General features: G+C 38.0%; 1 protein-coding gene across 4 annotated transcripts in view; it reads left to right on the forward strand.

Moving 5' to 3' along the window:
• Positions 1-14,456, forward strand: part of LOC131157916 (dicer-like protein 4) — a 190,065-nt gene that overhangs the window by 146,643 nt on the left and 28,966 nt on the right. For 3 of the 4 annotated variants that reach the window (XM_058112378.1, XM_058112379.1, XM_058112380.1), the window contains 3 exons: positions 216-653; positions 781-1,050; positions 2,241-2,567. In XM_058112378.1, coding sequence (XP_057968361.1) covers positions 216-653; positions 781-1,050; positions 2,241-2,567 — 1,035 coding nt within the window. Of the gene's footprint in view, positions 1-215; positions 654-780; positions 1,051-2,240; positions 2,568-14,456 lie in introns of those variants that run through there. The other variant, XM_058112381.1, reaches the window with a different exon arrangement.

Here is a 14,456-nt window from a genome sequence, read left to right on the forward strand (position 1 = left end):
CCCAAGTGTCTACTCCAACAGAGAAAAAAGTGGAAAATTTTAGACAGCTATGTTCCTGTGACCAACACCTTCTAATTTATATATGTGTCCATTAAACATTTCCTTCCAATGCAATGATATGTTAACCTAACAGGGTTAGATAAAAGTATAATTTTAAGTGTCTCATTCTCAATTATGATACTTAAAGTGCAAAATATTTTTTCTCTTTGCATTAGGTGTATATACGTGATCAGTCATTTGATCCCTGTCAACTCTTTGCACTGGGTCGTCCTTGTCGAATTGTATGTAATAAGGAAACAGAAACGACTACCCATGGTTCGAATACTGCTGTTTTCAGATGCACTAAAAATCACCACTGGCTACGTAAGAAAACCATTGCTGATGTGGTTGAAGCTCTTGTTGGTGCATTTATAGTTGACAGCGGCTTTAAAGCTGCAACTGCATTTCTTAGATGGATGGGCATACAAGTTGACTTTGAAGCCTCCCAAGTTAATAATGTTTGCTGTGCAAGTGCAAGATTCATGCCGCTTTTAACTTTCATGGATGTCACTGACCTTGAAAAGTCATCAGGGCATCAATTTCTCCACAGAGGTTTGCTTGTAGAGGCATTTGTACATCCTTCTTACAACAAGAATGGAGGAGGCTGTTATCAGGTATGCACTTTTTAACTTCTTTCCCACTTTGGATCTTACAGGTTCTCTCTACTTAATTTTTGAAGCTTGCATTTAAAATATTTTTTCTTGTGATACTAAATTTTGTAATGCTGACAACTTCTACCAGAGATTGGAGTTTCTTGGAGATGCTGTATTGGATTACTTGATCACATCCTATCTGTATTCAGTGTATCCAAAACTAAATCCTGGTCAGTTGACAGATTTAAGATCGATGTACGTGAACAATAATGCTTTTGCCAGTGTTGCAGTATCTCGATCCTTTGATCAATTTATTATCTGTGATTCTGGAAACCTCTATGAGGCCATTAAAAAGTATGTCAACTTTCTTAAAACACCTGCATCAGCAATTGTTCCCCCTGGCCCAAAATGTCCCAAGGTGATCACCATGAACTTTATCCCCTTGTGAAATAGTTTAATGTTCTGATTTAGGCCTGTTAGTCATTTTCCTTATGCTTTGTTAAACTAGGGGGGAACTTACATTACCAGTCACAGTGTCGTACATGTTGATTTCAGTAAATATGTTAGAGCCCAATTCATGCAAGCACACACATGCATGCACTTCTGAATGTCCATGTCAATAAATTAAGTGATGGAATTACGGGGAAAATTTTAGGAAACTCAGATGAATGGACATTCAGATCCACATTAGACTCATAAATTTTACTTTTTAGTTGTTCATAAATTATAGTCTAGTTAAAAGGGGAGGAGATGGGCTTGGCATCCCCAGTGGGTTCCTAGATATGCAGACAAGAATAAAAATCTTCTTATACCAAACCAGAAATAAAACCAGACAATAGTATGAGAAAGGAACAGCATCCAAATCCCTAGTTTGTTGTTAACTCCCTATACACATCCAAGAACAATTCCCAAAGTGCTTTTACTCCATTATAATAAGAGAGATCGGTACCATAAACTGCTCTGTCATTTCTCTCAAGAAGACTGCAAGACAGGGGCAAGGGGTTCCGCTGAATGTCATATTGTAAACAGTAATTTGTACTTGGCTACGTATATCATCTTAAAGGACATACTAAAAGCTAGTTAGCATATATATCAAAATAAAAAGCAATTTATGCTGTTTCTATTCTTCTTTTTTATAATAATGATCTGTACCAACAAGTTTTTTGTGATGAATGAAATGACAAAACGTCTTTCTGAATTGGACGGGAGTGAAAATAATTGGATGTGATGCACATTACCTTGTTGCAAGTATTTTTAAGTACAGATATATGAACACACACATAGATGTAAGTGGGGCAGGGGAGAGAGAGAAATAAGAGATCATTCCCCCTCAAAGACTGGACTTGTTTCTTTTACGAGAGAGATAAAGGGCGTGGGGGAGAGAGAGAGAGAGAGGATTATCCAGGATGGTGTTACTAGGTCTTTTCTCTACCCTGTGGTTCACATTGGTGGAGGAAATTTTATAGTGATACATTTGACATTAAGTGCTGTATTTTCTTCATTAATATCCAATTTATTTATGATCCAGAACAATAGTATAGAATACTTTTCATGTTGGCAATCAAAGTATGATTTTGAGTCTTCCCTGATTTCATTTTGTTGGTTCAGGCTCTTGGGGACCTGGTAGAGTCCTGCATTGGTGCCATTCTTCTTGACACTGGGTTTGATTTGAACTCAGCTTGGAAGATAATGACATCCTTTCTGGATCCAATCACCAGCTCTGCCAGTTTGCAGATTAATCCTATTAGGGAACTGCAAGAACTTTGTCAGCGCCATAACTGGAAGCTGCAGTTTGTACCAGAAAAGAAGGGCAAGATTTTCTCTGTTCAAATAACAGTGAATGGAAATGATGTTTGTTTAAGTGATTGTGCATCCAACCCCAACAAAAAAGCTGCTATGAGATTGGCTGCAGAACAAATGTGTGTGAAATTAAAGGTAAAACTTGCTCAGCTAAATTACGTTCTCGAATTTCCTAAGTTTACTTATGGTCAAACTTTTGTGCTCACTATAACATTAAGTTGAAATACTCTTGAAGTAAATAGTGTGACACTCATTTATCTTGTAGATCATCTGATGGGGTTTTATATCATGTGCTAGTTCACCTATAAAATGTCCAATACAATAAATAGTACACTATTTTTTATCTCATGATCTAAGGAGTGCTTACAAACTAAGAAAAGAAGGGAAAAACTTAACGGTCCATAAAATAAACTTCCCTAAAAACTTCTTTAAATGGCTGATGTTGTTGTTTGGTTCACAGGATCTTTCAACATTCTCAGGACTGTGATGCCCATGGCATCTACACATTTGTTTTGAGGCCGAAATGATGTGGTAGTAATCTCACATTCCTTGGGAATGAAGGATTCTCATAGAACATGAGAATCTCATTCCTATGCTCACCCATGGGAATTTTCATGGGAATCCTACTCTCATGAGCATCCTGTTTTGGAAACTTTTGTTTTCCCCCTGATAGCAAAAGAAATTCATTAATAGGAAGGTTTTACAAGAGGGAGAAAAGGCATCTCCCAGAAAAATCTGGAACAAACCAGAGAAAAACTAAAACATCAAAAAATAGAAATCAATCCAACCAATTTTCCCCACTATTTTGGCTGGTTGGACATTAAAGCCCCATAATATATAGTATTATTACATGTCATTATTTTATTTATAGTAATAAATTATTATAACATTAAATAGGTAGCAGTGAAAATGAAATTAATATTATTATGTTATAATAATACAATATTAAATTGTATTATATTTTTAGTATATTGTATGATTATAATCCAACTAACTAGATGTGTGTGCCACACGCATCTAGTTTTTCAAGACCATATTGCCCATTTGCCCGCACTATTTTGGTCAATTGGATCGTAATATGTTGGATTTTTTTTTCTTATAATTTATGATGGTTGAAATTTTAAGAAAATGGATTTAATTTAGCATATATATTTATATATTCTTAGTAGACGTCATCCAAAATTGACTTTTATGGATTAGATCATTCATTTTATTAATTTTTTAATTAAAATTAAAATAAAATAACCATGTGAATTTAAACTGTAATTAAAATAAAAATATCAATAAACTATACAAAATTTTTTAAAATATAATGAAATTCATTCAAAACATCATATTTACCATTTTTTCAATTGTCATGTACAATAGGGTTATTCTTGGGGCACTAAAAAGTGAGTTTAAAAATATAATAATAAAACAAAATAATTATAATTAATTTATGTTTTTATTATAATAATTATAATTAATTTCTATGCATAATATTTTTAGTTTATATTCTTTTACTTTTTTATTATTTTAATCATATTATTTAATTGTTATTTGATGAATGGGCAAGAATAAGCAATTAGTTCAATTTGGTTTTCAATGTGACTAGTTTTTAATTTCTACTTTCTGCTTCTAGTTTTCAGCCTTTTGTTTCTAGTTTTTGTCTCCATAATTTTTGATACCTATACCAAATGCCCCTTAGGATATAATAAATTTGGGCACAGATGCAAATAAGTATCATCAGTAGCATTATCCATAGCAGCATGAACCTATTTATGACAATCAGCAAAGAGCGAATCCACCTAGACAGCTCACAGCAACACAGCAAAGTTAGCTTATCATGTCAATTTGGTCTGAATGAATCAATTGTATATTCAATTGTTTATTCTTTACATACTCGGGTCCCTATTTAACATGTACACAGAATAAAATATGGAAAAACATAAGAGGACACAACTTGCAGTTGAGATGAGTGGTTTAGCTTCGGTGGGGGGTCTTAATTTATGGCCTCTGACTTGTGGCAAGATCTCATGGTAGGTGGTGGTGGCTCACCCACCATGGTAGGTGGCGGTGGCTCACCTACCATGGTAGGTGGCCGTCATTCACCAAGCGTGGCCGTCGTTCACACTGTAGGGATTTCTACATTATTTACATCCTAAACAAATTCTGCCAACATACAACACATGTAGCTGTCAATTCTGCTAACATCCCCCCTCAAATTGATGCTGGGCGATCGAGAAGCATCAATTTGGCAAGAAGAAACTATTGGCGACGACAAGAAAGAACCTTGGTGAAAACATCAGCGGTTTGGTGTTCAGTGGAAATGTGTGGAAGAGTAATCTCCTGACGAGCAAAGAAAATCCACCTTAATATGTTTGGTGCATTCATGAAAAACGGGATTGGCAGCAATCTGAATAGCACTTGTATTATCAGCATGAAGAGGAGTAGGAGTCAGCTACGGAGCACAAAGTTCTCCTAAAAACCCTCAAAGCCATAAGATTTCAGAACTGGCAGACGACATAGCCCAATATTCAGACTCAGTGGATGACTTCGAGACACGAGTTTGCTTCTTACTCTTCCAAGAAATGAGGGCATCGCCAAGGAACATACACCAACCCGTAACAAAACGACAAGTATCCGCACATCCAGCCCAGTCAGCATCTTTAAAACCCATCAACTGTAAAGAATTCCCTGAAGGGAAAAACAAGACAAGCCGCAATCAGATGTCCCTTTGAGATATCAAAGAAGACGACGGACAGCAGCCAAATGTGATTGGCACAGAGCCTGCATAAACTGACTAACCTGCTGAACAGGAAATGAGATATCAGGTCAAGTAATGGTCAAATAATTTAAACTACCCACCAGCTGCCGATACATCGAAGGATCAGATAAGGAATCACCATCCGCTTGATGCATCTTTAAATTGACCTCCATAGGTGTAACAGCCGAATTACAGTCTTGAAGGGCAGCAAATGAAAGAAGTTCTTGGGTATACTTATGCTGATGTAAGAGTGTACCATTCGGACAATGTTGAACCTCAAGTCCAAGAAAATACTGCAGTGGACAAAGATCTTTCATAAGAAACGAAGATTTGAGGTGCAGTAAGAGCTACTCAATTAGGTGGGGATCAGATCCTGTAATCACAATATCATCGACATAAACAAGAAGTATAATGATCCCAAAGGCAATCTTGCGAAAGAAAAGAGAGGAGTCATATTGACTCTGAGTAAAAGTGAAATCTAGTAGAGTAGTACGAAACTTCTCAAACCATGCCTGCGGTGCCTGCTTCAAACCATACAGAGCCCACTTTAAGCGATAAACCTCAATAGAAGAGGAAGGAAACAAGCCAGGAGGAGGAGACATAAATATTTCTTCCTTTAGATCACCATGTAAAAATGCATTCTTCACATCCATCTGGTGAAGTGACCATCCTTTCAAAACAGCAATGGCCATAACAGTGCAGACAGTAGTCATTTTGGCCACGGGAGCGAATGTTTCAAGCCCCTACTCCTGCCTATTTTCGAGTGCCACCGGACGAGCTTTATGTCTTTCAATAGAAAGTGATTGTCCTGAAGAGCCTGAAGTTCGTCTTGCATAGCTTGCCGCTAACATTCATGAGCAGAAGCCTAAGAATAAGACTTGGGCACAAAGGTAGTTTTAAGAGTGGTCTGAAGAGCAGAAGAAGAAAAACCATACCAATCTGGAGTGGCCTAGTAGACAGACAGGGCACATGCAAGACAGGATCAGGTGGCCGTTCAGAAGAAGAGGCAATGGGCGACGTCGCTGATACCCAAAACCTGGCATAAAACGAGAAGTAATACTAGACACGTCATCAAAAGGAGGAAGCAAAATAGAGGAAGAAACATGATTAGTACGAGGTGGAAAGAAATATTGATTTTCAAAAAAAATCACATTGCGAGAAATACGAAGTTTGTTAGCATCTGCATCATAACACACAAACCCTTTACGAGAATTACTATAGCCAAGAAAAGCACATTGAACAGACTAAGCAGCAAGCTTGTGACGTTCAATGGGAGGTAAGTGAACAAAACAAACGCAACCAAAAACATGCATAGAATTATAATCAAGAGAAACACCAAACCAACAAGAATATGGAGAATCAAGATCCAAGGTAGGAGAAGGCAAATGATTAATCAAATATACAGCCATAGATAAGGCTTCTACCCAAAATCTAGAAGGAACAGAAGATTCAATCATCAATGTTCGAACAACATCTAAAAGGTGACGATTCTTACGCTTGCCAACGCCATTATGTTGAGGGGTGGAAGGACACGAACGCTGAGAGAGAATACCCTTCTGTTGGAGAAAAGATCGAAAAGGATGAGACATGTATTCGCCCCTAGAATCTGAGCGTAAGATCTTAATAAGGGTAGAAAATTGGGTTTCTACATAGGCAACAAAAGTTTGGAAGGTTGAGAACACATCAGCTTTAGAACAAAGAAAATAGATCCCTGTGAAATGACTGTAATCATCAATAAATGTCACAAAATATCTGTATTGAACATGAGAAATAACAGGATTCATACCCCAAACATCTGAATGAATAATTTCAAAACACGTTGAAGCACGACTACCCTGTAAAGGAAAAGGTAAAGATTTGCTTTTACCAAGTTTACAAGAAACACAATCAAAAGATATCGAAGAAGACGCACTTGTATTATTCAAATAACCATGTTTCATAAGATGTGTCAAAATTATAGAGTTTGGATGACCCAATTTCTTATGCCAAAATTGGCTATTATTATTAACAATAGAAAAGCAACCAAGAGAAATTGAACGAGGAATGGTCAATTACTAAAGAGGAAAAAAATGTCCCACTTTAGGCCCCTTTGCTATCTCTTGTCCGAACGCTTGATCGTGCACACAACAACCAGAATGATCAAAATGAACAAACAATTTTCTTCTACTAAGTGTCCAACCGAAATGAGATTGGCAGATAAATCAGGAGACATGAAAACATTAGTAAAGGAAGACCCTAGATTTCCAACAGCTATAATAGGAAGAGTACTGGCATCAGTGATTTAAATATGTTGCTTATCATCATACATACGAACATCATATAAAGTTGTCTGACTGCTAGTCGTGTGATTGGAAGCTACAGAGTCAATTAACCAAGAAGTAAGAAGATTTTTACCTTGGAGACCAAGAGTAGAGAGGGCTGAAATGATCATCTCTTGAACTTGCTCAATAGTAATGTTGGAAGACGGACCCAGAATAGCAGGTTGTGCGGAAGATGTAGGCACAAAATTGGACTAAACAACAGTATGAAAAGCAAGAGCGGATCCATTCTGAGGACGTACATGACAATCCTCAATGATATGACCCTCCTTGCAATAATTGCAGAATTTCTTGCTTCAATGTTTTGCAATGTGCCCAATTTCCTTGCAATAATAACACCGTGGCGGAGATCTAGATCGTCCTTTTCCTCAAGCGGCGTAGGCCACATTAAAAGTCTCAGAACCCCTAACATCTTGAGAAAGACCAAGCTGTGAGGCGAGACGCTATTCTTCACGCAAGAGTTCACCCAAGCAAACCTCTAAAGATGGGACGAGTGTTCGATTGATTAACCTAGCTCATGCACTTTGAAACTCAGGTCGGAGCTTGATCAAGATTTGATCCCGCTAGCTCTCGGAGTGAACCGCTTGTAGCGCTGCCAAAGCTTCTTTAGGAATCTGAGAATGCACCAACCCAGAATAATCATTCCATAAATTAATAAAACCAAAATAAAATGGCTCAATGGAGAGATTCCCCTGGCAATAGTTTACGATGTCTAACTCCAATTGAAACTTTCGAGCAGAATTATTTTGATAATAAATTTGCCGAAGGTAATCCCACATCATCTTAGCAATAGTGAACCCACAAAGATTGTTGACCATATGAGGTTCAACAGAGCTGAGTAGCCAAGAAGCAACTTTGGCATCCCTACTTTCCCATGAACTAAGTTCCTTGGAATCAGTTGGAGCCTTAGAAGACCCATCCAAATGACCCCATAACTTCTTCCCTTTCACAAACATTCGGAACTAGAATTCCCAACTGGCATAGTTCTTGCCATTAAGGCAAACAATAGAATTTTTTCCTGACATAGTTACCACCAAAAAAAAATTGGGCAGAACAAAGAAATCTCAACAGTTACTGGAATAAGAATTTCAACAGCCCAACAACACCAAAAAAATATTTGTTGATAGCCACACACCCAAACAAAATTGCTACAAACTTATAGCCATAGGAACCGGGCTTGCAATAAAGATATAATCAGAAAGGATAAACCTAATTCACTAGAATTGCCCCTCCAAAATTTGTCGACAGCCACCAAGAATTCGTCACAATCAGAAACTGATCCTCCGAACCAGAAAACCACTACACGAGGACTTCACAAAAAAAATAAAATAAAATAAAATAAAAATTCTCGACACCTTCAATAGAACTATCGAATAGAAGTTTAGAACCCACCGGGAATTGCCTATCTCCTAAAGAAACTGTTGCTATCCAGAACTCTCTGCTACTACCAAAAAAATTACCGAGAAACCAAGAAACCAAGAATTCAGCTTCGGCCTAGCTGAGAGATAACTATGAAAATAATTTGGGGCTCTGATACCATCTCAATTTTGGTTTGAATGAATCAATTGTATATTCAATTGTGTATTCTTTACATAAAACAGGCCTTGAATATACTTGAACTTGTTCATTTATGCAAATGAGTGAGATGGCAACACCTACCCAACCAAACTAGAACAATTTGATTCCTTAAGAACCTTTCCCAGTGAGAGGCAAGAGCGTCTTTTAAGGTTTTGTTATGCAAAGCCTGAAATGGACTTTTACTATAAATCCTTTGGCCCCCAAGTCAGCTTATTAGCCTTGGGCATTCACCCCTCGTGTAAATTCAAGATGCCTAGAGAGTCCTCTCTTTAGCCACTACAGTATATTAATCCGTACTTTAAATGAACCCATAAATGAATCTAATCATTAAATAAGTCTAAAACCAAATTGTTCACGAACTAAAATGGATGAGCCTGTTTTATCTTCCCTCAAATTGAATATACAATTGTTTTACCATCTCAATTTTGGTTTGAATGAATCAATTGTATATTCAATTGTGTATTCTTTACATACTCGGGTCCCTATTTAACATGTACACAGAGAATAAAATATGGAAAAACAGAAGAGGACACAACTTGCTGTTGAGATGTGTGGTTTAGCTTCAGTAGGGGTCTCAATTTATAGCCTCTAGCTTGTGGCAAGATCTCATGGTAGGTGGTGGTGGCTCACCCACCATGGTAGGTGGCCGTCATTCATTAATCGTAGCCGTCGTTCACATTGTAGGGATTTCTACATTATTTACATCCTAAACAAATTCTGCCAACATACAACACATGTAGCTGTCCATTTTGCTAACAAATTAGCATTTTCATTATGTGTTCGTTGCATTTTGAGAAAGGAAACCAGCGCAAATGACTCTTCAACTATCCAGAACATCATTTCTATCTTGATGTAGAGAGTTACTGGGTGTTCTTTCAATTTGGTTTTCTTAGAACTTTTGGAATAACCCATGCTTGTGTGCTTGTAAGGGCTTGGGATCTTTTTGGGGCAATTTTTAACCTTTAATTCCATGGCAAATGGAGTTGGGCTGTCAATTTCGTGAGATTAGTAGTTATCGTTAATCTATTCTAAGTATCCCATGCTTAGAATAGGTTATGTTGGGTTCGAAACACCCTAGAGGACAAGGTGACAATTTTCCTTGCCTCTAGGGGTACTCTTGGAAGAGGGATTGTGTTAAACCCTAACCCAACTTTTTTTTTTTTTTATGAGTGAGGAAGTTAGGGAAAGGTTTAGAGAGGAGGAGGAAGAGACAGAAAATGAGGTATGTATGCTCACCAAAGAGCTGGAAAGAAGAGGGAGACGAGCATACAGTAGAGGGAGAAGGTACACATCGAAGCAAGAGAAGGGAAGAAGCTCGAAAGCATTCATAGCTAGGTATGCATTGTTGACTTTTTTAGCATATCTTTATATCTGTGGAATTGGTAACTGCTTAGAAAGACCCTAGGTTGCAAAATAATGTTTGTAATTTAAATTGAACCTAGGAATATTTTTAATACCCAATTCACCCCCCCCCCCCCTTTTTTTGGAATACACCATTCCTATCATGCATCTTCCTCTCTGTAGAAATCCCAAGTATCTTTGAATATCTTGGAGTAATTTAAGGAAGTATATATTGTATATTATTGAGAGATTTTTTTAGGAGATTATTTTCATATTTAAATCTTCCGATTGTATTATAAATATTGTAAATTGGTCTATACAAAATTATTCAAGAAATACAGAAATTTCATTCTGTTTTCATGGTATCAAGGCTAGGAGATTAAACCTAGCTATCAATGGCGGAAACCGCCGACCAAAGCAAACGTTCGATGACCTCTAAATCTCACGAGGGTGAGAACGAAGCAATCTCCACCATGGGCTCAACAGGACTCGACAACTCGTCCTTCCAACCCATAGTGGAGAAGATGAATGGCAAGGGAAAGTTGGGGTTTATTACCGGCGAGACACAGAGACCTGCCCCCTTCCCTTTCCACCAGATCTTCGAAATGGGTCGTGTGATCAGAGCTCGGTGTAAGGGTGTCGAATCTGTTTTCCGGTTACACACCCACCACCGGAAGGAACCCGCTCGCTTTCGATCCTTGGACTTCGGCGAGTGCAACGGTTTTCTGAAGGGAGTCATCACTGATATCATCCACGACCCAAGTCGCGGCGCTCCTCTCTCACGCGTCACCTTCCGCCATCCTTTCCTGTACAAGCATTAGAAGGATCTCTTCGTCGCCGCTGAGGGCATGTACTCCGGCAAGTTCGTATATTGCGACAAGAAGGCCACTCTCGTTGTTGGAAATGTTTTGCTGCCCAGATCTATTCCCGAAGGTGATGTCGTGTGCAACGTCAAACACCATGTGAGTTATTTCATAGCTTCATCTTCCTTGCCAAATTACGAAGCCACGGGTCAGTCTTCCACAAATATTTCTTCAAGTTCTTTAGCCCAAAGAGGTAATTTTTTGCAAGCTTTGAATATAACCTCTAAATCCAAAATTCCTTGGATTATTGATTCTGGTGCTTCTGACCACATGACCGATGCCTATCATCTTTTCTCATCATATTCACCTTGTGCTGGAAATTTGAAAGTTAAAATTGCAAATGGATCACTCTCGTCTATCGCATGTAAAGGAAATATCCGACTCTCCGACTCCATCACACTAGAGTTTGTTCTTCATGTTCCTAATTTAGCCTGCAACTTATTATCCATTAGTCAACTAAAAACTCCAAATGTTCTGCTAAATATCTTCCTTCTCATTGTGTTTTTCAAGACCTATCATCGGGGAAAACGATTGGCAGTGCTAAGGAGTATGAGGGACTCTACTACTTTGAGGAGGCTAATGTGAGTGAATAATGTAATACTATTTGTGGTTCTGCATCTGTTTCTAGTGATAATGAAATTTTGTTATGACATTCTAGGATGGGTCATCCAAATTTTCAATATCTAAGACGTATATTTCCTTCCATTTTTTCAAATAAAATGTCTTTTGAATTTCAGTGTGAGATTTGTGAACTTGCAAAACACCAGCGTAATTCCTTTCCAAAATCCACATACAAACCATCCAAACTCTTTACTATGATTCACAGTGATTTATGGGGGCCCTCACACTCTTTTAATCGCACTCACACGAGATGGTTTGTTATTTTTATTGATGATCATACTCGTATTTGTTGGGTTTACTTGTTGAAAGATAAAACTGAAGTCTGTTCTATTTTCACCAATTTTCACTCCATGATTCAAACACAATTCCAAACTCACATTCAAATTTTTCGTATTGATAATGGTACGGAATATTTCAATGATATCTTGGGACATTATCTTCAAGAAAATGGAATTGTTCATCAAAGTTCCTGTGTGGATACCCCTCAACAAAATGGGGTTGTTGAACGTAAAAATAGGCATATTCTTGAAGTAGCTCGGGCATTGATGCTCACTACAAATATGAAAAAATATTTTTGGGGTGATGTCATTTTAACAACTACACATCTCATTAATCAAATGCCTAGTCGAGTTCTTTCTTTTGTGATTCCTCTCCAGAAACTCTAGGAATGGTTTCCCAAGACTCGGCTCCACTCCAATCTCTCTCTGAAAATCTTTGGATGTACTGCATTTGTTCATGTTCATGCTCACAATCGTGATAAACTGGAACCTCATGGCATTAAGTGCATTTTTATTGGTTACTCTCCTACTCAGAAAGGCTACAAATGTTATGATTCTGTCGCAAAAAAATTGTTTGTTAGCCTTGATGTCACGTTCTTTGAAACCACTCCTTACTTTCCAAAGCCCTCTCTTCACCTCTCTTCAGGGGGAGAAATGGAGTGAAGATCGGTTCTTTGATTTCTCTGTTGATGAATCTGTGCCATACACTAAGTCTACCATTGCATCATTTCTTGACCCGTCTTGTACAAAAGATCACTTAACCTCAGGGGGAGATGCAGAAAAACAAAACAACACAGAAATACTTGTTTACTCAAGAAAGCCAAACACAAAGAACAGGGAGAATCTCATACCTGAGACACCAAGAGAGTTGGAACTGGTGATAGCTCTGAGCAACCATGAGTCCACGCCACGCCCAAACTCGATCAGGTAATAGATGGTCATGAGCTCCCTTTTGATAAGCCCATACCTGATGACATCAATTTACCCATTGCAGTCAGAAAACAAACCAGGTTATGTACTCAGTATCCCTGGTCAAAATACATGTCTTATAAAAGCTTGTCTACAGAATATCGTGCTTTTACTTCTAACCTTGACAGGATAAAAATTTCAAAGAATATCCAGGAACGCTTGGAAATTCCTAAATGGAGGGAAGCTGTCATGGAGGAAATGTGGGCTCTAGAAAAGAATGAAACTTGGGACGTTATGAATTTGTTGAGAGGGAAGAAGCTAGTTGGTTGTAAATTGGTTTTCACAGTGAAATATAGAGCTGATGGGACAGTTGAACGATATAAAGTCAGACTCATTGCAAAAGGTCTTACACAGACCTATCGCATTGACTACACAGAGACATTTGCACTAGTGGCAAAATTGAATACAATTCGGGTCCTCCTGTCCTTGGCAGCCAACTTAGATTAGCCACTTTAGCAACTCGGCATTAAGAGGTATCAGAGATTGGTTGGTAAACTAATTGACCTATCGCATACCATACCCGACATTGCATTTGCGGTAAGTGTGGTAAGGCAACACATGCATTCACCGAAAAAGACTCACCCAGATGTTGTGTATAAGATCCTCAAGTACCTCAAGGGTTCTCCGGGCAGAGGACTCTTCTTCAATAAATGTGAAAGCAAGGAAGTACAAATTTTCACAGATGCAGATTGGGCAGGATCAGCAGAAGATAAAGGTCTACCACCGGATATTGTACCTTTGTATGGGAAATTTGGTAACTTGGAGGAGCAAAAAACCAAATGTAGTGGCTCGAAGTAGTGTTGAAGCTAAATTCAGGGTAGTTGCACAAGGGATTTTTGAAGGACTGTGGTTACGGAAACTCTTGGAAAAATTACAAATCCCGGTGAAATTCCCTATCAAACTCTATTGTGACAACAAAGCAGCCATCAATATCTCTCTCAATCCAGTTCAACATGATAGGACTAAGCATGTAGAAGTGGACCGACATTTTATCAAAGAGAAGGTTGAAGATGGAACCATCTATCTAACTTATGTACCTACCAAGGAACAAACTGTAGACATCTTTACTAAAGGGCTAGTCCGCCAAAGCTTTGATGATTTCATTTGCAAGTTGGATATGATCAATATCTATGATCCAACTTGGGGGGAGTGTAGAAATCCCGAGTATCTTCAAATATCTTGGAGTAATTTAGGGAAGTATATATTGTATGTTAATGAGAGAGATTTATTTAGGAGATTATTTCCATATTTAGATCTTCCGATTGTATTATAAATATTGTAAATTGGTCTGTACAAAATTATTCAAGAAA

This window comes from Malania oleifera, chromosome 6 (genome assembly GCF_029873635.1).
Source record: "Malania oleifera isolate guangnan ecotype guangnan chromosome 6, ASM2987363v1, whole genome shotgun sequence".
Classification (NCBI taxonomy): domain Eukaryota; kingdom Viridiplantae; phylum Streptophyta; class Magnoliopsida; order Santalales; family Ximeniaceae; genus Malania; species Malania oleifera.